Source organism: Tachysurus vachellii, chromosome 3 (assembly GCF_030014155.1).
Source record: "Tachysurus vachellii isolate PV-2020 chromosome 3, HZAU_Pvac_v1, whole genome shotgun sequence".
Classification (NCBI taxonomy): domain Eukaryota; kingdom Metazoa; phylum Chordata; class Actinopteri; order Siluriformes; family Bagridae; genus Tachysurus; species Tachysurus vachellii.
Genome location: NC_083462.1, coordinates 4,469,710 through 4,495,665, shown reverse-complemented (window position 1 = coordinate 4,495,665; position 25,956 = coordinate 4,469,710). Strand labels below are relative to the sequence as shown.

At 44.8% G+C, this 25,956-nt stretch overlaps 1 protein-coding gene across 2 annotated transcripts; it reads right to left on the bottom strand.

The window, feature by feature from the left end:
- On the bottom strand, positions 1-25,956 carry prr36b (proline rich 36b). Of its 2 annotated transcripts, none has more exons than XM_060865429.1 (5): positions 25,722-25,956; positions 14,295-14,875; positions 13,916-14,006; positions 5,543-5,754; positions 1-5,114 (listed from the first exon to the last, which is right to left on the bottom strand). In XM_060865429.1, the coding sequence occupies exons 2-5, from the start codon at positions 14,827-14,829 to the stop codon at positions 1,066-1,068; spliced, it is 4,887 nt and encodes a 1,628-aa protein (XP_060721412.1). In that variant the 5' UTR covers positions 14,830-14,875; positions 25,722-25,956; the 3' UTR covers positions 1-1,065. The 2 variants fall into 2 exon arrangements, with proteins under 2 accessions (XP_060721412.1, XP_060721413.1); XM_060865430.1 differs by having other exon boundaries at positions 13,916-14,003.

Here is a 25,956-nt window from a genome sequence, read left to right as displayed (position 1 = left end):
TGGCCTTGAAATGATGTTTAATGGAATTTTGAAAAACCATTTAATTAGTTTGAACCAGTGTTATTATTATTCTTGATCATCTGGACATACTAGGTCTTGAACAGTATTACAGTAAAGCAATTAGTTGTACATGCAATTTCCAATCCAAATGTCCAATACTCGCCACCCACATTCAAGTGTAAATTTTTTTTTTAAAGCGAGTAACATTTTTCTCCACCACATTGAATATTTGCGCCAAAGCAAAAATGTCCAACTACTGCAAATCAACAAAACCAGATCACTGCTGAGTACTTAAAAAAGCTGTGGTATGTGACTTATCATAAGTTATCCTTCACAAAAGTGTGCTGGAATTTTTTTTTTTTTATGCTAGAAAAAAGTTTAAAAACAAAACATTGCTTGCCATCTAACATTCCAACAATTCCCTACACTGAAAAAAACTCCAAAGTGCGAAGCCTCTGGAAAAAGATCTAGCCTTAGTTAGTGCTAAAACAGTTAGTTCTTGACACAGGAACAATAAAAAAATAAAAGAGGTGTAAAGGTACAGCTACAGTGCAAGAGAAGACCGGGAGCAAAAATAAACAATAAAACAAGTATAAAAAAAAAAAAAAACATTTGACATTTGTTCGGTAAAAACAGTAGGATAAATACAAACATAGATAGAGTCCATTGAATGTGATCCTTTTTCTTTTCTTTTCTTTAGTTTTTTTTTTTTTTTTGCTTTCGTTTTTGCTTTCCGTATTCATTAAAGGACTTAACAACAGTTCAGTCTATCGATCCAAGTTCCGGGGTGCTGTAGTACGCAGTGTTATTTAATAGTACATTCTAATAGAAAATGAGAATAGCTATTGTACATACAAGAATTAAGCCATACAATCATAACCATGACTATTATAGTAGTAAGAAAGAGAAAGCAGCACTGATAAACCTACAGTCCATCCCCCATGTTCAATTTTTTCCCCCGTTTCATTACGCCATTGCCTGGACAGGTAAGAAAACAAACGACAAAAAGGAAGAGGGTGCTGTTTTGGGAAGGGTGCGGGAAAAGGTGCATTCCGTTTGGGGACTTTATACATTACCTGCCAGAAAGCTATCAGTGTTATCACATATAGTAGAGTAGTAAGGTGGCTGGCCATCCGTGTTGTCCCCATGCTGGGGAGACAGGTGCATGGGAGACTCTGGGTCAGACTCCTCGAGAGCACTGGCTCCCGTCTTCCCGCATAGCAGGTATTGGTCATCAGGATCGGCGTGTGACTCCCCTTGCTGGCCAAGGGGAAGCAGGTCGACAGGACAACCCAGTAGATCCTCGGCTTTAGCGGCTGCAGCAGGCAAGGTCAGCTCCTTAATGAGTGAGGGATCCTTAGCTTCTTCTGGAAGTTGATCTTCGTTCTCCAGGGAAAAAATCCCAGGGCTCTTGCCACAGCTCTCAGCAGTAGAATGAGCATTGGAGTTGGAAACCGAGCAGTCAAAGCCGTATGAAGCTACAGAGTTGGCTGACTGAGGGGTCCCACCATCTTCCTCTCCAACATGAATGTCGGTGGCCTCCTCATCTTCGTCCAAGGCAGGGAGGTTTCGGGAAGCAGTAGGACTGTCTAAGGCTGCAGTGTCATCACCGGGAACATCAGGGTCATTGATTTGCATTTCCCCTTCAGTATCACTTGCCTCATCCCCAGACGTAGTAGGGGATGATGGAACGGATGCTGGTGCTGTTGGAGCATCGCCCAGGACCTCATCTGCTGGGAGTGTCTCTGCCTCCTCTTCTTCCCCATCGCCACGCTCCAGGTGAATCCCGAGGTCTTGTTCCTGGTCAGGCTGGGCTGTTGGGACAGGCGTCTGTTGCTTTTCAGAGCGTGACTCCACCCCTGAGCTGCTGTCATAGTCCCGCAGCTCTTCCGGTGTGCTTGTCTCACTGCTGCTGTGGGCTGCCAGGGCTGTTCCACTCAGGGTACTTGACTGGGACATACCAATAGCAGGTGCACACAGGTTAGCACCATCCACTGGGACTGAGCTCTCTGTCTCTTCACGGACCTCAAGGTGTGGTTCAGTCAAATGGCATAGAGGCTTCTCCAGCCAGGCTTCAGCAGGGGACTTTGTGGGTGTCTCATGATCAGCTACCTTAACATCTAAGGGACTTGATGTTACATTAATGGAGGTTGGCTGAGCCCATGTGTCTCCAAAGGGGTTAAATGGGCCCCAGGCAGCATTCATAGGTATTGAGGGAGCTGGAGCAGTGCGGTTCAAATTGTCTAGGTATCCTTCATCATAGTCATCCTCATCAATATTTTCAGCAATCTTGCTTCCACTCTCCATCTGGACTTCACTAATCATCTCAACATCTTCATCTTCATGGTCCTCCTCTTCTTCAGATTTGAGGTGAACATCCATATGATGATCACCAGCTTGCACCTGACCAAAGTCCATGTGGTCTTTGTCAACATGTTCTGGACCAGTATCCATGTCCTCTTTTTCCTGCTCATCTTCCTCCTCCTCCTCTTCCTCTTCTTCCTCTTCATCTGAAAAAGACTTGACCCCAGGTGGGCCCATAAATGGCTGTTCCATTTCCACTTTTTTCAGAGAGAAATCCTCTCCATCTTCATCACTGTGATGACTCTCCATTTGGAAGTTTGCAGTTGTTTCTGCTTGCTCCTGCTGGGTGATCCTGTCAAAGTCATCAGGCTGCGTTACACCGCTACTAGAGCTGTTAACATCTGATAATCCAAACGTAAAATCATCAATTTTCTGTGTTTCAGGCACTGCTTGAACAATCTCTCTCGCCTCTTGCTCCTCTTCTTCTTCCTCCTCCTCCTCCTCATCATGGTCATCCTCATTGATTTCTTCCTCTGCCTTTTCCACTGCCTCCTCCATCTCCATATTAAGAGAGGTAGGTGACACATTGCTAAAATGCTCCAAGCAGGAGCTACTCAACAGGTCAGACTCCACTCCAAGACTGAAAGGTTTCTCTACATCCCCTGCCTCCTCTGCTGAAGACTTCGTGGTGGTCAGGAGATTCTCTTGAACCCTGATATCTTCTTGCTCCAGATTCTCTGTGGTAATATCACTTGAGAACATCTGCTGATTCTGTGCCCAGAGATTACTGGCAGTATACATATCTTGTAGTGGAGCAGAGATCTCAGGTTCCAGAACTGGAGACTCTCCAGTGGGAGAGGATGGTGGTGACATAACTGTCGTGCCAAGAGTAGATGGAGCACTGACTAGATTCGGCTGAGCTGCCAGCTGTTGCACTACCTCTTCGTCTGTTTCTTCTTCTGTATCAGACTGAATATCCTCAGTGCCTGCTGCAATGTCCTCAACTGCATCAGGAATCATAAATTCAACTTTGGGTTCTGGGACTGTTTCAGGCAGAGGGTCAGGCTTAGTTTCAAACAGGAGTGGGGACTTGGGTTCAGAGGGAATTTCAGGGGATGTTTCAAACAGGAGGTCAGACTTGGGTTCAGGGGCAATTTCAGACTCTGTTTCTAACAAGGGTTCAGACTTGTGTTCAGAGGCAAGGGAAAATTCAGATTTGGTTTCAAGCAAGAATTCAGACTTAGACTCATGTGTAAATTCAGACTCAGTTTCCAATGGAAGTTCTGACTGGGGTTCAGGTTCAAAATCACACGTGGTTTCAAGCAGGTGCTCAGATGTGTATTCAGGTTCGCTTTCTAATGGGAACTCTGATTTGGGATCAGGTACAATTGCAGGTTTGGTTTCAAGCAGGAGTTCAGACATAGTTTCAGACATAAATTTGTACTCACTTTCCAGCAGGATGTCTGACCTGGGTTCAGATGCACATGCAGGCTTGGCCTCTAAAAGGTGTTCAGTGATGGTTTCAGATGTAAATTCAGACTCGGTTTCCAACAGGATGTCTGAATTTGGTTCAGGTTCGAGTTCAGTCCTGGTTTCAGGTAAGAGTTCTGGTATAGTTTCAGGCAAATATTCAGTCTTGGTTTCAATTGCAAGTCGAGACTCGGTTTCCACTGGATGTGGTGCAGCTTCAAGCTTGGGTTCAGGGTCATGTTTGAGACTGAGTTCAGGTGCATCTTCAAGCTTGGATTTAACTATATCTTCAAGCTTGGGTTCAGATGTTACTTCAAGCTTGGGTTCAGGTGTTACTTCAAGCTTGGGTTCAGATGTGACTTCAAGCTTGGGTTCAGGTGTTACTTCAAGCTTGGGTTCAGGTGCATCTTCAAGCTTGGGTTTAGTTGCATCTTCAAGCTTGGGTTCAGGTGCATCTTCAAGCTTGGGTTCAGGTGTTACTTCAAGCTTGGGTTCAGGTGTTACTTCAAGCTTGGGTTCAGGTGCATCTTCAAGCTTGGGTTCAGGTGCATCTTCAAGCTTGGGTTCTGTTGTAACTTCGAGCTGGGGTTCAGATAAAATGTCAAGCTTGTCTTCAGGTGGAACTTCAAGCTTGTCTTCAGGTGGAACTTCAAGCTTGTCTTCAGGTGGAACTTCAAGCTTGTCTTCAGGTGGAACTTCAAGCTGGGGTTCAGATAAAACGTCAAGCTTGTCTTCAGCTGGAACTTCAAGCTTGTCTTCAGTTGGAACTTCAAGCTTGTCTTCAGTTGGAACTTCAAGCTGGGGTTCAGATAAAACGTCAAGCTTGTCTTCAGCTGGAACTTCAAGCTTGGATTCAGGCAGGACTTCAGATTCACTGTCTGTCACAGCGATAATGGTACCAGCAGCTGTGGCGGCAACAGCTGTGGCTGCAGCAGCAACAGCCACAGCTTCAACTGCAGCAGAAGTCTCAACAGCAGGAGCTACAGCCTCTTTCTCATTCTCTTTGTGTGCAGCTTTGGGGCCACGTTTAACTGGCATGGGTGTGCTGCTACCCACTACCTTCTTAGGGCTGGCTGTCTTTGATGTGCTGTTCTTGGCGCCAGATGTTTTCAGGGTGGCACTGATTTCCTTTGACGGCGTCGGTTTGCTTTCCTTAGGCTTAGCCGTCTTGGCTTCCACTGCTGGCTTGCTAGGAGTAGAAGTTTTCTTGGCGACAGACTCTGGTTTTGTTGGCGTGGATGCCTTCGGGGTGTCAGGCTTGCTGGTCTTAATAGAAGCAGGGCGAGTTAGTGGCGAGGCGGTTGACTTCTTCGCTGCTGAAGTGGCTGGCTTGCTTGCGTCTAAACAGATAAGAAGATTGCAAAGGATTTTCAGTGCTCTAAATGTTTTACTCTGTTACATAATCAATATTGAACAAGGGAAAATCTAAAGCTATGGAGAGGTGTCCAATCTTATCCGGGAAGGGCCAGTATGGTGCAGGGTTTCATTCCAACCAAGCGGAAGCCACACCAGAGTCTACTAAAAGCCAAGAACAACTGATTAAACAGGTGGAATCAGGTGTGGCTTCTGCTCGATTGGCACAAAAACCGGCCCTTGGTGGATAAGATTGGACACCTTTGGCCTAGAGAGATTTATGGCTTGATTTATGCCAAATAATCAAAACTGTCTCATCCATAAAAATCCCCATAATGTAGAAAAAAGGCAAACCTTTCCTTTAAGAGTGAAATTGCTTTCCTTTAAGGATATAACTTTAAGATCTTTTGTCTACCTTTCTTGGTGGGTGTAGGGCTCTGTGTGGATGTGGTCAGAGCTCGACTAGCAGACGGAGCTTTAGCAGGTGACGGTTTAGCAGCGGAGGTGGTTGTTTTAGCTGCAGATGGAGTGGTCTTTGATGCGGATGCTGACGTCTTGGACACGGTGGGAGCAGCTGACTTTGGTGCAGCAGAAGCTGGGCGAGAAGTCGTCGCACCAGTGGCAGGTCTGGAGAAGTAATGCAGAAAGACAGAAAAGAGAAATATGCACTCAATATCAACAGAAAACTGATAATACTGAGATTAGTTATAGAAAAAGCACAAAACAGTACGTGGAAGTGTTAAATATCTGTCTGAGAGTAAAACTCTGTGGGTTTGATCATGATGTTCTGTTTGAAATGAGCCAATTGTTCACAATGTAGATCTGGGCCATGGAGAACTGACAGGAAACTGCACAGAAGAACAGCAGTGGGAAAGGAGGTAAGAAGGTATAATCGTTTATTTATATGCACCTCAAAGCAGGAATGTGTGAAAGGATCAGGTCAGATGGTCCTGTTTTTGAAAACCAGGCCAGGACTTCAAACAGACTTCTTACAGTCTTCTGGTTATAGGATGTGTTGTTCTTATGAACCCAGATTCTGTCACACTGATGTGACAGCGTAACAGACCCATTTTAATATGGCTTCTGATTAAGGAGAAGAAAGAGAAGCTGTAACCTTTGATCTGTTCTAAACCACAAATACTGAGTAAGAACTTGCATTCATGTATGAATAACTCTATAGACATGTGTGAAAGAGAGTCATGCTCCCAAGGACAGGGCAGCCCACAAAGCCATGGCACAACATCTGAATCAAGATGTTCTCGATTCTATATCAGTTAAGCACAATGTAGAAAAGTGACAAATCCAAAATTCTGATCCGAGGACTCATTGGAACCCATCCTATTGTGTGTCTTGTTCTGACATCAGTTCCTGTTTACATGCAGAAAATAGCGTTTATATACGACTGCACAATGAGTTAATGAGTAGCCAGTAGAAGGGGCAATACAGAGATCCCTGGTGCCTCTGGTGAGTGTACGTAGCTACTGGGGCAGATCGTGGCCTAATGGTTAGAGAGTCTGACTCCTAACCCTAAGGTTGTGGGTTCGAGTCTCGGGCCGGCCACGACTGAGGCACAAGGCACAAGGCACCAGTGTTCACTGTTGTGTGTGTGTTCACTGTTGTGTGTGTGCACTTTGGATGGGTTAAATGCAGAGAACAAATTCTGAGTATGGGTCACCGTACTTAGCCGTATGTCACGTCACTTTGTCACTTTTTCACTTTCACTACTACAGTTGATATTCTGCTGACAAATCTATTACGAAGCCTAGTACATCTCATGTAACCCAAACACCTTTTTTTAAGCTTTACATTTTGGCTACAGCCATTTCTCCTCTAGATTAAAACAGGTTGGACAGTGCACACCAACAACAGATGAAGTGCAGGCAACATACTGTAAGTGGCTTGCAAGTGTGACTGTGGTTTCCTTAAAGCCCTGGGCATCGTCCTGCTCACTGATCAGTAGCCATGCTAATTGCTCTTGGTCTCGCCACCTTTTATTTCCTGTTCATCCCCTCCTTAGTGCTTACCCAGACCTACTTATGTGTATTTATCATTTTAATCCCTGTAATCCCTTTCTAATTAAGCTCTACGGGTGCTGAAGAAGAAGAAGTGACTCTCCAAACACACAAGAGTAGCCACAATGCTGTCAAACCTGACACAAAACCATTTCACCCCTGAAAATCGTCAGAGTCAACCCCCTGTTTCTCACCAAGCCCCACAGCATGATCACATGGCTAATGCTGTCTTACGGGTAAATTGTCCTGTAGGGCCTGGTGCTTGACATCAGGCCTAACAAAAGCAATCTAGATCCCGCAGGCATGAGCGCCTGATCTTGATACACGCTCCACTGGAGGCCTGCTCTAAATAAAGATTCTAAAAACAACAAGAGCACCAGCGAGGATGACGAGACAAGGAAAGTGGCAAGAGTCACTTTAATCTTTAATGCTGTAAAAGCACAAGCGGAATAATCATCCCGAATCCCTCTTGTGTGTGTGAAAGCATAGAAAGCACATGACCGCTGAGTACTTGGTGAAAGGAAGAGAGAGAGCACATCGCAGACATGACATTCTGGTCCTACACACAGAACTATGGGTATAAAAGGCTGGTTATGCAAAGAGAAATAAGAACGGACTCAGCAGCACTGAGCAGAACAACGAGTGTCTTCTTGTTTTATACAGAAGCAATGGAGCTTTTCATATTTGCACAGCAGATGTAACAAAAGAAAACTCTAAAAATAGAATATAAATGCATGATACAGTCTCACAGCAACGCAAAGTGACCACTATTTTGTTTGACTCCATAATGCCGGATTTTGGAATATGGGATTATGGAATGTGATATTTTGGAATGCGGGATTTTGGAATGTAGGATTATGGAAAGTGGGATTTTGGAATATGGGATTATGGAATGTGATATTTTGGAATGTGGGATTATGGAATGCGGGATTTTGGAATGTAGGATTATGGAATAAGGGATTTTGGAATATGGGATTATGGAATGTGGGATTTTGGAATATGGGATTATGGAATGAGATTTTGGAATGCGGGATTATGGAATGTGATATTTTGGAATGTGGGATTATGGAATGAGGGATTTTGGAATGTGGGATTTTTGAATATGGGATTATGGAATGTAGGATTATGGTCCCCAGAACAAGATCAAATTGGGAAAAGTATAAAATATAGACCTAAAATATAGTTCTTTTAATTAACCCTAGAGTAATGTTCACACTGGGTTCTGCTTCTACGGTCAGCAACATCACATGGTAAAGTCCTAAAAAGTTGAAATAGAAAAGGCAATAACATCTAAAATGGCAGTTGAATATGCTGATCTTTGTGATCTCAGCAGTGTCTGGGCATGGCCTAATATTCTGTGATTGACTCCCAGTCTTCTACCCCAGTACCTTTAAACTGAAGTGAGACCTCTAGCAGGAATCATTGTGAAATGTGCGAATCGTCATAAAAATGGCTCGAGAGTCGATTTTTGAGCGTTTTCCTTTGACGCAGGAAGTCCGACTGGTGTTATGTGTGAAACATTCTGACTAAGTCACAAAACGTCTAACGTCATTCGAGATGCGGTACATCCGTGACTCTAAACAAACCTGCCAGTATCTTAGCAAAGCAGCTAAACATGAAGAACAGCAAAGAGTTTGAGCTACTGCTGTTGAACTAGTAAATGTCCATAACACTAAAAGCTCTGTGGAACGAGCAGCATCACCCTAGTGCTTGGTAGGAGTGCTAGATTTTGTCCTTTCTTTGACTTTGTACTGCATCTTGAAGGTTTCTACAGAGTTAAAGATTAAGAACAGGGAATGAAGCGAGGCACGGAGGCCAGGACGGTGCATCAACGTTCCACATACGAGGCAGAGGGACACAAATAAATACCCAAGTGCAAACCAGTACGCATAATCATCAGTGACAGTTCTGACTCAATAGAGAGAGCGAGAGAGAGAGAATTAATGTCTGTTTGCTTCAAATGCAACATGACAGTGAGGAGGGAAGGCAGGAGATGCACCGCTCATCCGATTAAAAATGATAAAACTTCATATTAGTGCCACGTTCCACGTCTCAAAGAAGGTCCTGCGAAGAATGATGCCACTACTAGTTCCCAACGTTACAGAGACGTGGGAAAAGAAAGAAAAAGTTCAACTAGGCCACGGCTTTCATATTTTATGCGTCTATAAAAGTTTGATGTTGCCTTCAGCTAGGTTATCGGGATCCGTGCCTCAGTTAGGAGGCGAAGGAATAACATTCGGGTTATAACCTGACAAAAACAACAGGATCACAAGGTGAAGTAACACACACAAAGTTCCTGAAGGTAGCCCTGGGCATTTTTCTACAAATAATGCTGACTCATTACGCATTAGTCATGAATGTGAATCATTAGGCATTTGTGCTGACACTGGGGAGTTTTCTTCTTCTTCTTCTTCTTCTTTCGTTTGATCCGCAACAAATTTAACGACCACTTCTGGTGAAATTTCCCAGTATGTGTTCGTGTGAGCAGAGGCAGAGACCTCCGGATGAAGCTGAAGGGAACCGGCAACTAACAACCGACGGAGTTTTAATTAGGCAACAGGGACTCTTTAGCCTCTTTAACGGATTCTGCTAATGCCTCAAAATGCGCAGAGGCACTTGTGTAGCTCGGCCAAGGAGGCATCCATCCAAATCCGAGCACCTCCCTCGTGTGGACGCTTCTCAGAGCGAGCAGATACATGAAACTTACTTGTAATAACAACAGACAAATCCCGACATGCTTAGGAAAAAACTCGCAGCGGTCTAACTCGTCTACTCATCGTCTGAGCTCCAGAGATCAGGACCCTGCTGAGGAAAGCCTCCAACTAAATAACCTCCAGAGGTGGAGATCAGCTACCGTAGAGATATGACATCACTCCGACATGGCGACAGGCAAAGCGGCGCTGTTAATGCTAAACACTAATTCAAAACTCCTACAAAGTCAGAATGTCCTGATTGTAAATACAACACGACATGACTTCTGACAAAAATAATGACTTCTTCATTAACTTATTCACATGATTGTTCCATAATAAAAGATATTAAAGGTGCGGTGCACGATCTCTGAAAGCCAATGTTGACATTTGAAATCACCAAAACAAACACGCCCCTAACCCAAATGGGTGTCACCCCTGTTTTGATAGCTCCGCCCCCACACATACATGCGTAACCCAGGCAACTATTATGGCGGAACCTGCCGGGGCGGCTGGCCGAGGGGGTATTTTTATCAGTAAATGAACACAATGAGTAATACTATGGAAATACAAATGTGTTTTTGTAGTACTGTGTGTTGTACCGTGAAAGGTTTAGCTCCGTTTCACGCCGAAGACAACGTTCAACACTTAGAACCCGAGGCAGAGGTAACAGCAGAGGCTAATGTCACACATGCGCACTGAACACTCTCTCCGCAACATATTGACAAGACACGCCCCTTTCTGCTAATTGGCTACACGTTTGTTTTGTTAGTCGGCCCGACTCAGTTTTCTGAAGCATTTTTCAAACATCGTGCACCGCACCTTTAAACTCCTATTACCTTCCCTGCCACTCTTCTATACAGTCTGAATTTGCATACAGGAATCTGATTGGCTGTAACATTTTACCAGACAATAACAATTGCGTCGTGATGGAGATCGTGTTCAATAAGGGTATAACATGACTTTTTCATGCTATAGCAAACAATACCACTCATTTTCTACTGAGTTGCGGTTTAAATAAAACAACCTGACTATGATATCTGCAATAAAACGTGTATTGTGACAACATTTATCATGATTTCTATATTACGCTGCTGTGTTGCCTGGTGCTATGAGGGAATCTCTCCAACGAGCTACGTGCTTGACGTACGAGCCTGTTCAAATAAAACAGGATGGTCAGAATAATCACACGACACTCAGAGAGCTGCTGTAACATTCATCACAGTGTGTATGAGGAGAAAACAGGAACACACACAATGTAAACACACAATGAAGAAAGCTGGCCAAGAAGGTGAGGAGAAGGAGGCATGGCTGTGTTTTATAGCAATTAATCAATCATCTAACACACACACACACACACACACACACACACACACACACACACACAGTCCCTCTCACACACACCCACAGTCCCACACACATTCTCTCTCTCTCTCTCTCTCTCTCTCTCTCACACACACACACACACACACACACACAGTTCCACACACATTCTCTCACACACACACAAAGACACACACACACAGAGTCCCACACACATTCTCTCTCACACACACAAAGACACACACACACACACACACACAGAGTCCCACACACATTCTCTCTCTTTCTCTCTCTCTCACACACACAGTGTCACATCCAGTCTCTACCACACCCAGCTTTCCTATACTGCAAGATCCATTTGGTGATTAAATGCAGTGCAGTGGCACAGAAAGAGTGAGAGAGAGAGAGAGAGAGAGAGAGAGAGAGAGACAGAGAGAGAGAGAGAGAGAGAGAGAGAGAGACAGACTGAGAGAGAGAGACAGACTAAAAGAGAGAGAGAGACAGAGAGAGATAGACTGAGAGAGAGAGAGAGAGAGAGGTTACACAAAGAGAGAGAGAAAGAGAGATAGAGACATATAGACAAAGGGAACCTGATGAAAAAGCAGAGAACTAGAGAAATTGGTTAAGAGAGAAGAGATGCACAGAAAACAGAACAAGAGACAAAGTAGCAATACTGAGAGAGAGAGAGAGAGAGAGAGAGAGAGAGAGAGAGAGAGAGAGAGAGAGAGAGACAGACTAAGAGAGAGAGAGAGAGAGAGAGAGAGAGAGAGAGAGAAACAGAGAGAGACAGAGAGAGAGAGAGACTGAGAGAGAGACAGAGAGAGAGAGAGAGAGAGAGAGAGAGAGAGAGAGAGAGAGAGAGAAACAGAGAGTGACAGAGAGACAGACTGAGAGACAGAGAGACAGACTGAGAGAGAGAGAGAGAGAGAGAAACAGAGAGAGACAGAGAGAGAGAGAGAAACAGAGAGTGACAGAGAGACAGACTGAGAGACAGAGAGACAGACTGAGAGAGAGAGAAACAGAGAGTGACAGAGAGACAGACTGAGAGACAGAGAGACAGACTGAGAGAGAGAGAGACAGACTGAGAGAGAGAGAGAGAGACAGAGAGAGACTGAGAGAGAGAGAGAGAGAGAGACAGAGAGAGACTGAGAGAGAGAGACAGAGAGAGATTTCAGTGTAATGTGAAGTGACTCACTGTGAGATGAAGGACACGCCCATTGCGTCAGTGTCACTTGTTCATCTACTGCATGAGTTCATTAAAACTCCACAAGCTGCCATAAAGAGGGTTACAACAGGTCACAGTTTATCAGTGTTCATCACAACAGAGCCATTCTCTCTCTCCTCCATACACACACACACACACACAAACACACACACACAAACACACACACGGATGCCAAACACCCACAAAAACACTGAGATGCAAATTCCAACATAAAGACATAGAAATGCCAACATCGTCAGGCACGTGCCTGATCCCACACAAACACATTCTCTCTCCCTCACACACACACACACACACACACACACACACACACAAGCAGAGCTACATGTGCTCTTTTCCATGTTTTATTCATGCATCATTCCAATTTATGCACTGCAGAGACCAAGATCTCCCCACTGGTCTAGCCTGCGCGCGCACACACACACACACACACACACACACACACACACACACACACACACACAGTGCTACACGAGTGGGGCTTGATTTAGAGAGAATTTATTTTATTTTATTGTCTCAGTGCGATCGCAGCACGTGATAAAACAGAAAACTTTTTTCAAACTGTCACCTTCCGGGGTCAAAAGTATTTCCGTGACATATTCCGAAGACACGGAAAACTTACCTGGACACGACAGCGTATGACCATAGGCGACATTACACGATATATGCAAATATCATACCACAATAAAAATAGTGCGTATGAGGCTGATAATCGTGAATATATTAATTCACACAAAAGAAAAGGTTAGAATCAGCAAAGAAAAAAGAAAAAAAAAAAAAAAAAAGAGTTGAAATAAGGTCACGAACAGCAGATGATTTATGGAGCTGCTTCGGATGTAGACGCTCGTCCAGAACGAGGCGGGTTTGGCAGAGAGAAAGATACGGAGCTTAATTAATCCTAAGATCCTCCTCGCTGTCTGAGTTTGTTTTATTTTCCACCTAAATCCCTTTTTACAGCACAGTGACACTAAGGAAGGAAAACCTTATGTCATGTCATAAGTAAACACTAAGGAAAACATTTACAGACACAAAAAGCTTACTGTTTACCACAAAGTCAGATTCCAACACACACACACACACAAACGAATATGACGTAACACAACAGAGACCACTGAAACACTTCAGGACATTCCTCCTCTTGGCTCGGAAACAAAGCCGTCGTTCAGGCCGAGGCGCCTGGCAGCCATGTTTGTTTCTGTGAGAAGACACGCTCTGTGTAGGTATTCGCGATAATCAGAGCTGATTGCTGAAACTGCACACAAACACGACACGCGGTCTTGCATGTCGTTCGTCTCCGGGTCTTATCTTCTGAATGCCGTAATCTCTTATCTAAACCCTGTGTGTCTTGGCGAGACTACCCGGACAAAGTCAAACGTTTCCCAGAAGCCATTTTTTCTTTCCAGATGCTGAAATGCTAAACGTTAAGTCGAAATAAATAGCTCACAGAGATGGGAGGGGCCTTAACATGCAACCAAACAACATAACCTGCGATCATCTGGCAGCCTGCATGGTAACATCTGCACCAATCAGAGGCCTACCTGGTCGTCTTGGAGACCGGTGGCTTGTCGGTCCTGGGAGAGGAAGTCGTGCTGGGTTTGGTGGTAGCAGCAGGTCTGGGAGCTGAAGCTGCTATTGGGACAAAGAGAGTTTACATAAACGTTTCGCTAAGAAATTGTGTAGCTGTTTATAACGGTTTGCTAGCGATAAGGTCCAATGATGCTGATAGTTATTTACACACACGACGTTGCTTTGGCATCGTTTCTGCTATTCCTAGTTTAAGGATTTAAAAACATTACAAAAAAAAACAAAAAACTTCCTTGTTAAGTCCGACACGATCCAACCGACCTGAACAACAACCAGACAAAACATGCTAGCACAGTGATCATGTTATCGTCTTTCACTCATATTTCCACCTACCTGTCGGTTTTGGTTTGGGTTTGTCCCCATTGACAGGTGTCTTCTTGGCTGGCTGTGTCGTGCCGGTGGTCTTTGGTGCCCCAACGGGCTTCTTTTCTGTGGTCTTGCTGGCGGTTTTGGTGGTCACTGCCCCCGCAGCACCTACAGGCTTTTTAGAAGCTGTGGTGGTCGTCTTCTTCTCGCCAGCCGCACTGGCGGTGGTCTTCTTAGCAACGCCGTTGGCTTGCGGAGGCTTCTGTACTCCATTCGTCATGCGGCTCTGAGCGGTGCTGGGACGAGCGCCAGCGGTGGACGTCTTTGTTTTGGTGACACCCTTTGTTTTTGCCTTTGGATCCGCAGGCTTATCCTTGCTGGGCTTGGTGGCGGCGGCGGGTGTCTCGGTTGTCTGCGGTTCGCCTTGCTGCATCTCGTCCGTCTGTGATGCAGACGGGGCCTGTTCCTGGCCTTCCCCTAGCGGCTCTGCCTGGATCACAGGATCTGCATCTAGTGCGACCATCGGCTCTGTCGCTCCTGAGTCAACCCCGTCTGGCTTCATCTTGGGAAACAGGGAACTCCAACGAGTATCAGATACAGTGAACTACCTACAAAGAGAGAAAAACAGCGTAGTGTGAAAAAAAAACGTCTGTGTGGTTTCAAATGAAACAAAAGGACAACCACAATGTAACATGTTGTGAACCAACAGAGTTTTGTAAACAAAGAGAAGCGAGAAGTCCCAATACCCCTGTGAATGTTTGAGCCTTGGCTGTTACCCATGATGCCTTTCTGGTGCAGATGTTTTATGTACATTTTAAGAGCGACACAACTGCATGGGAGCAGGAACAGGATGTGGTTTGGCCCATGGGGTGAATGTGTTTTCCGCCTCAGGTCCAGCGGGACCTCAAGCCTCAACTTTCTTTTTTAGTTCACTCGATGTTCTAACTTCCGCACTGCACATGTCTTTCTCTCACACCCACAATCATTACATCATCCTGGTCAGCCTGAGCTGAACTTTTTCAGCCCTTCCTTTCTCAGAAAGTCTTCAAGAGCTGCATGCACATCGCCATGCAGCTCTCGCTCGGTCCCCCCCTCCCCCTCCCTCCTTCTGTCCAGCAAAAGATCTGCGCTAGTGCTCTTAGGAGTGTTTGGACAGATGGCCTTAACAGCTGAGGAAACCCAGAGAGAGAGGGAGAGAGAGAGAGAGAGAGAGAGAGAGAGAGAGAGAGAGAGAGAGAGAGAGAGAGAGAGAGAGACAAAGAGAGAGAGAGAGAGAGAGAGACAAAGACAGAGAGAGAGACAGCGAGAGAGAGAGAGAGAGAGAGAGAGAGAGAGAGAGAGAGAGAGAGACAGAGAGAGAGACAAAGACAGAGAGAGAGAGACAGAGACAGAGAGAGAGAGACAGACAGAGAGACAAAGACAGAGAGAGAGAGAGAGAGAGAGAGAGAGAGAGACAAAGACAGAGAGAGAGAGACAGAGACAGAGAGTATGTGTGTGTGTGAGAGAGAGAGAGAGAGAGAGAGTGAGAGAGCGTGTGAGAGAGAGAGAGAGAGAGTGAGAGAGCGTGTGAGAGAGAGAGAGAGAGAGTGTGTGTGTGTGTGAGAGAGAGAGGTCTAAAAAGAGAGGATCCCTGTAGCTATACACACTACACACTGCCAGACAGATCTGTCTCACTCTGACTCCACTTTTGAACATTAACAAAGAGAGAGAGAGAGAGAGAGAGAGAGAGAGACAGAGAGAGAGAGAGAGACAGAGAGAGAGAGAGAGACAGAGAGAGAGAGACAGAGAGAGAGAGACAGAGAGAGATGGAGGTCTTCCCACTCAAAAAATGTTGCTTTAGTCTGAAACACCATAAAATGATGACATCAGTAACAATCCCCTCCACAAGAGCATCAAGAACAAGATCCTCTGCCACAGCACCAGAAGTTACGTCTCTGTGTCAGCTTTATTTTGTGTTTTTATGGTGTTTTCTGTAAACATGAACACGCCTCAGTCTCTTACGTCACCATCAGCACTTATACACCGAGCACAAACACAACTCCTTATTCCAGAAAAGGACCTGATCTCTGAGACTACGTCGTCTACGCAGCCAGCCTACGTCATGTGTAAAATATTTCATCGGTGGCGCCCTCGCTGTCCCGCCGTCTTCCTTCTGGTTAAAGGGCTCTGGCGTGAAAAGATGAGATCTGTTTCCCTGCGTCAGAGCAATAAATCACACACTCGCAGCCGAGAGAGGAGCTGGTTTTTTGTAAATCCGTGGCTGGATGATTACTAAGAAAACCTCTGGGATGTCCTGGATCTGAATATTATTGCCATGGACTGGGAGATTTTTTTACCAGAGTGAAAAGGTTCAGCCTAAATCTCTAAAGTCCAGGCTTCTTTTTTGACCCATTACTCAAACATTTTCACACCATCAGATAACCTGCTTCCTGTAATAAATAAGGGGCTTTTTACCCCCTGGTCACTTTGTGTGTTTTCTGTGATCCGATAGCTACCCGATGGTAAAAAGACCAGGTCTAAATGCCCTCTGAAACGGTTTGGAGACGGGTATAAATCCGATGGTACAAACCCCTTCAGGAGGTGGTCTGGGACGCGTTTCAGATGAAACTGGACAGGTGTAAATGAATGTGGTTGTTCAAGCCACATACGTCAGCGCTATACTCCTCCCAAACGGAAGTACGTCACTCGCAGGTGATCTTTCACCCAGGCGTCTCGTCGGGTCTTAAAATGCGCTGCTGCTGCCGCCAGCGAAAATGCAGCAAACAGTAAACGCTGTTTTTTTGTAGCATAAACGTCGTAACCAGTTTTTCCGTCTTCTTTTTGATCGCGTTCTGAAAACCGCACACACCAAAGTGTGTTCCATTACAATTACCCTGGAAATGAGGTCAAATATATTAGCATTTTGGGCGGGAGTAGAAAGATCGGATCGATCGCATTTATGTGGCCTAATGTAAATGGAACAGTTTTAACAAATCAGATAGCTATCGGATCAGAGACAACACATGAAGTGACCAGGTGTAAAAAGGCCCTACGACGCCTCATCTGAAAGGGATAAAAAGGTCAAAAAATCTTCTGTATCTCAAAAAAACACCGACACCCATTTATTCCTACACCTCCCATGTGAGAAGATGTACATCATCTTCAAACAAAGCGGCGCTATCGAACCCTTTCCCTCTAGACGAGAAGGCGAGGTCCTCTGAGAGCCGCTTCTGTCTAATCAGACCATCAGCATATTTTAAGGGCAATTTGCTCTCCTGCTTGGAGGGCATGCGAGACACAGGGATATATACATGTATGAATAAATGCATTACTGAATAGCTCCTTGTGCCTTCACATGAGCCCTAAGTGGAAAAGCAACAGCAGAACTGTTTTGCATCATCGCTCGAATAAATGAGTGACGAGACCCGGCAGGATCTCGTGAGCTAATGCCATGAAGCTCCGCAGGCACCGTGCTAGCGGCTCGCACCCAGCATCCGACAATCCGACACAAACCGCTAGCGACTAAACAAACCAGCCAGCGCTAATAGAGCTGATGAATAGCTCACTATAGCAGTCAATAGCATGTGGTTTTTTTTGGCCTGTACAGTAAGTCACTGTGGACTTTCTTTAAATAGCTATCAATGGAGGAACTGTAGAGGGAAAAGATTAGCACAAAGCAAAAGATGACACAAATCCTCAGCACCGTATGACTCTGTTTCTGGGAAAGAAGTTTTCATCAGCTGTGCACTTCTCCAAGACTCTGGTTTGGCACTTTAAAAGGGTGCTGTTAAAGCTTTTTGACCTCGTAATCGTCAGCAATTTATCACCGTTTGGCATTTCGCAGAGACCAGGATGGTCTCACTAATGCACCGTGGTGCCTTAGCTAACCGCAGCCAATCTCTCAATGCCAGACTGAGACAATGTAGCATCTCTGTCCAGCATTTCCACACCATCCGTGTCCACCGGAGGCGGTAGTGGACCCTCCCCCATGTCCCCAATACTAAATGCAAAGGAACACAGGACCCCTGTGTTATTTCCATTTCCATTCACTATTGAAACGGAGCAGAGATCCGTCCTACGCTTGCGGTCTGAAAACACCGATTAACCGACCGAGGTGTCCTTCATCAAAACAAGCACCTTCCATGTGAACTTGATCCTGAAACAACAGACCAACAGATGGTACTAATGTAATCAAGGGGCATCAAAACTATAATCGGATGAATTACCAAAATCTGCATTATGTTCATTTTAAGAGTCTGAAGGAAGCCTGAAAGGTCCCCAGATTGATAGGAAAATCAAAGCAGGGGGGAGAGAATCTATTTCAGAGATACCACACGTCGGTGGATTAGATGACTAAGATTTTTATTTTGTTTTTTTAGACGTGGCTAAGCAACACTAACACAGAAAAACACAGACCTGCCCACCACCAAATCCCAAGTCCCGCCCAATTGATTTTGATTGGTTCACCAGACCAAAGCTTGTGAATTAATGAAAGTATCTGCTGTCTCCTGACATGCCGTCCATCCCCTTTACTGACATGGATTTTTAATCTGGGATCATTTTATTCATCATTAATCTGACTATAAATAAAAACCTCTCCCATACTGTGGCAATGGGCCAAAATCATAAATGGAACAGATAAACTGTTAGGCATTCATTTTTTTGGAAAGTAGTTCAGACATGTCCAGAGGTTTAAGAGTTCTGCTGCTGAAATATCACACTGCACCACGAGAATGCTCAAGCAACGAGAAGGGCATGGAACAGAGCCGCCTTTCGTTCCAACAAACGTCTTTCACTGCCGCACAAATACTCCACGGGCTGTTTGTGTCCGTAACGCCGACGTGGTTACGTAACGCCGTTGCTCAGACCGCCACCAAATAGCTAAGTCTAAACACCTTCATTATGTCATCTGACCCATCATGAGACTTTGGAAGGAAGTGTTATATCACTGCTGCTGGAGGGTAGATCTGGTGCACATGAAGCTCATATTTACAAAATTCCGAGAACATTCTAAATTCACACTTCGGCCTGAGGGTCAGGAAGCCACTTTGGCTCGGTGCACAAACAAACTGCTGTGAAACAAAGCTCGCTGGACTCCACCAGATTCTTCCCGGAATACATGCGGAGGAGGCGACCGAGAGGAAGGAGTTGGGATGCCTGTACAGGTGGTGATGTCAGACCATAACAAATGCCTTTTTGAGGCCATTGGCTTCTGGGGGAAGTGGGAAAACAAAACCGAGTCGCTGGGGAAAAGCCAAGGGCTTTAGAAAGAAGTAGGACTTGGTAGTGAGTAAGGATGTGCCCTTTGTTGCTGTAACTTGGCTGCCAGGACAACGGTTTAAATGTGAAGGTCACCTGGGATCCGTCCAATTGTAGGAAAAGTATTCCTTGTGCTGTAAACAGGATTTTTTGTTTGCAGATCAGAGCAGCCACGTGGCACTGGTGAACGCCATTACAGTTCACCGAGCATCCTGGTATTTTAGGAACGAACAGTTTCGACTAATTAACTGGGAATCATTTGTACTCTCTATCCATGCCATAGATAGTCTATTATTCTACCCTGGGTGCCGATCACACTGCATACCGGTCGAATGGGCATGAGTCATCACGGCCCCAGTCTCAGGAGAGAGTTGACCCCCGGGGGAAGAAAGATTAACACGCGACAGGGCTCGTTAACCCTGTACAAAGCCTGAAGCTAATCCTGCTTTATCGCCCTGACCATCCTCCGGCCTATGGGGCAAGAAATCAAAGAAACAGAGAGCTAGTGTATGACGGCAAACAAATAACCCACACAATCCACACCAGTCGATGCCACAAATGTTGCTGAACATTTTGATGAATTTTAGTCTTGGTGAACTTCAGGGCCAGCGGTAGAGTGTTGTGGCTCAAGACTGGAGCAGATGGAACAATGATTACACACATAAGCGCTTATTCGGTGCGGACTAAATACCGTGGATATCACCCTTCTCCTTGTGATCAGTCAGCAGAGAAGGAAGTAGGACTGCGTTTAGGTCTCAAGAGACATGTGTAACCTGAAGACCAAAAGCCATTACCCATTATCCTGCTCACAGTGAGAGCCTCCGCCGGGGGGCAAATTAGATAAGTGGTGATCGGGAGCAGCTGGTGGGGTTCAATCGATGGTGCTGGACTGTGTGTCCATGTGTGCACATGGTCACTCTTGTACACACACACACACACATGCACCATGAGGGGTGGCGATAACATCTGTGGCAGGGAGCCAATACGCCTGGCTAGCTAGGAAAGGGAAAGGTATACACACACACACACACACACACACACACACACACACACACACACAGAGTACTCTACCTATAAGAGGATTACTCAACCTTTCTGCCAGGCATGGCACAGATGGAACACACAACACAAACACAACATACTGCGAGTGAACGCACAATAATGAACAGCTGAGTCAACCGACATGCTTCGTTCGGACTGTCTACAGCAAACAGAAAGCCGACGGGCTTTAATTGCATGCGGCGTTCACTTCACCGTAGAGCCGTTCGTGAGACAGAGCAGTGCACTGAAGAGCGCTTCATCACTGCAGCGGTTCAATAACAATAATAATCAACATAATACCCACTTTATTTGATCTCTTTTTTCTTTCTCTCTCTCTGTTTGACTGTAAACAGGTTTGGTCTTCACTATTGTGAATAGCACTTGTTTGCTCTGAGTGAATATTCACAGTCAGAGGGTCATGTGCACGCTACATGTGATGCTACACACCCTATTAATAAAGAGTTTGAATAGATCAGATAAATAAAGCCTACTCACGCCGGGCTGAGGCAGCCGGCGTCTCGAAATCCTGCTTCAGAGCAACTCTGGATGTGTTATTTAATATTATTTGAACTGACTCAGCAGCAGTGAGTGTATAGATCTGGTTATGAAACCTTTCAGAGAAAATCAGATTGAGTGACAAGAACGTGTGCACTAATAACTGGTCCATCCGAGCGTAGCGTGATTCCAGCTGTTGAAAAAAAAAAGGACAACAAAAACCTGTGCAATTATCATCCTCTGTGTCTAGTAAAGCTCCATAATGAGCACTCAGTGCTATCTAAAGCATAATAAGGTGGAACTGATCTAAAAAAAATAAAAAATAAAATAAAAATCGATCCTTTACCGAATGAAAAAGGGTTTCAAAAACGTTGGCACTAGGGCTGGGTGATAAAACGATAACAATATGTATCGTGATAGACACGTGCTCGATATCGATAAAAAATGTGTTCGATAAAAAGTTCGATATTTTTTATTCTTCGTCAGAAGAAAACAGAGACTGCGAAGCAAGTTTGGTTGCGTTAACAAAGGCGCTCGCTCTCTGGTAACCTAGCAACGTAGGGAGTGACACGCTAACAGCCAATCATGTAACAGTATCACGTTTGGTTGCCCCATATCGTCGTCTCGTGCCTGTCTGCTGGATTGCTCTTCAGTAACCGGCGACTGATGAGCAGAAAATGAGCCGCAGCGAGCGAGGAAATTGTAAATAAAAGAGAAAGTCAGCTCGTTAGTACGGCAGTTTGTTGGATATTATAAGTCTGACCGTAGTCACACCAACGTCGTCTGCTAATTATGCAAGACTGTTTCTCTATGTTTATATTTAACACTTTGCACTATTTTATTACACTTTATTAAGCATTTCTTACATTTCTTTCATTTTGCACCTTAAATGTTAAGAGATAATTGTTAAGTGTTCATTGTGACTTTAGACTCATGTTTACATTATAATTATGTGAGTTTTCCTGCTTGTTGACATTTCTGTCTTAATAACTGAGGGGATTCTGATCAGAGGATGGTGAAGTTTAAAATAAAAATGTTTAAATGTAATGTATTTTTCTCCTGGTCCTTATTTTAAATGGGTCATAAAAAATATCGATAATTATCGATATCGACGATATGAAACACTGATATCGTGATACAGTTTTCAGCCGTATCGCCCAGCCCGGGTTGGCGCTGGATTATATGAATAGAGTGTATTTTGTGTGAAAGTAGAGTCATGTTTTCAGCAGTAGTTTGTAAAGAATAGACATCTCAGAATGAGTACGAGGTGGTATCCTGGCGTGTAGACCGAAATGTTTTACATTTTATCTTCCCTCCTTCATGGCTATGTGTCGTGACCAGGACGGAAACAGGAAACTAGAACAAAATGAGAAGTGAATGCAAATCCCTTCCAGTCCGACTCCTAACCTCAGGCTCGCTAATAACATTCAGCGGCTCGGTATGCAAACGTCCCTCATATCTGCTCGATAACTAATCCGATTTATGCAAAAACTCACTCACAGTTAAATAGAGAAGTCATTTAAATGAGATGTTGTCTTTTTCCACAGTAACACTACAGTATGATCCCTTCTCCAGTTCTGTAACAGTCTGTAAATCACTGCACTGACATCTGCCAAAGGTCACCTCCAGCTACAACAATCCAGAACACACAAACAGTGGAAACAAACACAGCACTGCCCCGAAAAGCCCACAGACAACTGTCGCATGTGACAACTGCACATCCACATGCCTGTGGAGCTTTTATCAGTCCTGCAGCAACAGGGTAACATAATCTGGGAAGAGCACAAGCAACTGCAGGAAAACCACATCGCCGTTTTGGCACGGCCATCTTGGGAAAAGCCACGTAGCGGTTGCCCTGGAGAGTATCGATGGCTGCTGCGGTTCAGATAATCGCTCGGCTGCAGACGCGAGTGCCAGATACAACCGTTATTAATGGAGGCGGTTGTGACTTTCGCGGGGTCATTCGGTTCTTTCCCGTAATTATTCTGGGAATAAGGGAGCTGAAACATCCAATCACAGCGTGGCGAGAGAAGACAGCTGAGTCATGTGCACCGTCCCTGAGCTGCAATGGCGGCTATTCAACATGACACGATACATGGGTTTTTGTTGTCTACCGGAATATCAGGCTTTCAGAGTGAACGACGGGAAAGAAAGCTCAAGCTCAAAAATATTGACCTTATATGTACTTATGACGTGTGTATAAGACATGTGTTGTCTTGTAATATATTAAAATAAATGACATCATTTTTGTATATTAACATACAAACGTAACCGCATTTAAATCTCCGTTCTGTCTGTCACACAGCCCTCGTGATCTGAATTGTCTTTCAGTGAGGATTATTATGGGATGGCGGTTTTTTTAATAAAGGTGATACACAACACCGTGTACTTGCTTATATCAAGGGACTTGTGCTGTTTTACGTACAGGACGATATTTAACCGGGAAGCGCAAAAGCACAAACGTCCGCCGGTAACAGTGTAATATAAGATCCAGGTGATTTCTACAGATCAGAGGAAAACAGCTGGATCACAGCAGCACACCGCGACAGCATCCTATAGACCGTAACGTACATCAGAGCATCGCGGCGTTTGCGTTCACGGCGTTGGACGTTACGACACCCTAAAGTCGTAAAACCGAAAGGGAAGTAGTTGATGGTAACGAGAGCCGAGTTCTATATAATAGCCTACAAACATATAGTTAGCGTCTTGTGTTAGCGTCTCCGATATCGCATGCATTCGTCTACTAATATCATTTATTTTAAATTATACATTGCTGTCACCACCGAAGTCACATCCAGGACTCCAAGACCAATATATTTTTTTATCTTGCGTAGCATATTAAAGAGCGACGGCTCCGTAAGAAGACGGCCGTCTCGGGTCTTTTGTTTGCAGAGAGTAAATACGGGCTCTGAAATTAAGATCAGGATCTCTTCATGCCTCGAGACTCACACCATCCATCATCATCATCATCACCTGTTTGCTTTCCTCACTTGATTTACGACTGCAACAGGGGAAAAAAAAGGCGCTTTGTGTCTTAAGTGTCGCTCTTTACATTCGCTCTCCCGTAATAACGTCTCGGAGTCGATCGTACCGCTGTAGATGATTTATCCGACGATCGTCAATCGTGGGAGAGACGATTGTGGGATCGTCATGATTATAAAGAGGAGGACATCTAAAGCAAGGATCCCACAGTCTTTCTTTCCATGTATTTTGATATCGTACCGATAAAAGAAAAGAGACAATACAGACCATAGTGTCTCATTTTGTTTTTTCCATTTTCATTTTCATCATGAGATGTTCCGTCGTAAAGTGTCTGTTTTTTAACGTACACAAAAACCGTGCGTCCTCTAAGGTTTGAAAAAAATGTGTTGATTTTGGAGTGGCTGAAGGGGAGGAGAAGTAGGAGGAGGAGGAGAAGAAGGAGAAGAAGAAGGAGGAGGAGGAGGAGGAGCAGGAGGAGGAGGAGGACCGGTCTCATCCAGCCGCCCTGCTACAGAACAATAGAAACCCAAAGTGATGGATAGAGAAATGGGGAGGGGAGATAGATGGTAGGGGGCGGCTGATGGGGGCAAATAACTTTAAGCAGATAGAACACTGAAAGATAAAATAGCAACAAAAAAAAAGATCCATGGATGAAATCTGAAATTCACTAATATACGATTCGTATGATTCGAATGATTCATCTCGTTCTCGCTTCGTGCTGTTAGTTCTGGGTTTGGCTAGAACAGGGATTGATTAGGGGTTAGATGGGGGTGAAAAACAAAGTAGGTGCAAGTAAAACAAGAATAAGGACGATATCGATCCACGTGCCGTGTGGTTAAGATTTTATACGTTCAATACGCAACAAGTTAATTTAGATTTAGGTAGAAATTAGACATCTCAGTATATAAGGCCAACAGGTTCGATTAGATTAGCTAGCTAACGTTATGGCTGAGATTTAGCTAATCATAGTGTCTTTCACTCTCCCTCTGTCTCTCTCTCTGTTTCTCTCTCTCTCACTGTCTGTCTCTCTGTTTCGCTCTCTCTCTCTCGCTGTCTGTCTCTCTGTTTCTCTCTCTCTGTTTCTCTCTCTCCCTTTCTATCTGTCTCTCCCTCTGTCTCTATCTCTCTCTGTCTCTCGCACTCTCCCTCTCTCTCTGTCTGCCTCTCTCTCTCTCTCACTGTCTCTCTCCCTCTCTGTCTGTCTCTCTCTCTCTCTCCCTCTGTCTCTCTTTCCATCTCTCTCTCCCTCTGTCTCTTTCCATCTCTCTCTCCCTCTGTCTCTTTCCATCTCTCTCTCCCTCTGTCTATTTCCATCTCTTTCCCTCTCCCTCTGTCTCTCTCCCTCTGTCTCTCTCTCCCTCTGTCTCTCCCTCTGTCTCTCTCTCTCTCCCCTCCCAGCTAACGTTATGTGTGATGTGTTGTCTGGTTAGCTGTAGCACACAATGGTCAGTACAAACGGATTTGCATGTTAATAGCTTTGTGAAACAGCATTCACTGAGACATAAAGACAATTCACAAGCACCACGTTATATCTTATACACCGAATCTTAACGTCCAGGCGTGGCTTTTGTCATCAAAACGCTGTTTTTGAAACAAAACCCGGACAAAAATGTATATTAGGATAAGAATTGAAGTCACAAGCTTGCTAGCTCCCCACCAAACGAATAAAAAAGATAAATAAATGAATAAAAACCTTACCGAGCCTCAAAACCGCTGTTTCCTCGTGCAGCTACGCCCAAAGTGCGCTCGCGCGTGTCCCGGTTTCCCCAGACAGATCCCGTGCTTTCACCAAAAAAGGATAGAAAACGACTCAAAAGAAGGAGAAGAGGGCGATCACACACTCACTAGAGTTAATGTGGAGTATGGTGTAGCTGAGAGCTCCGAGGGTTTCCTTCTGGGAGCCTGGTTTTAGTGTGTAACCGGCTGGAGAGAG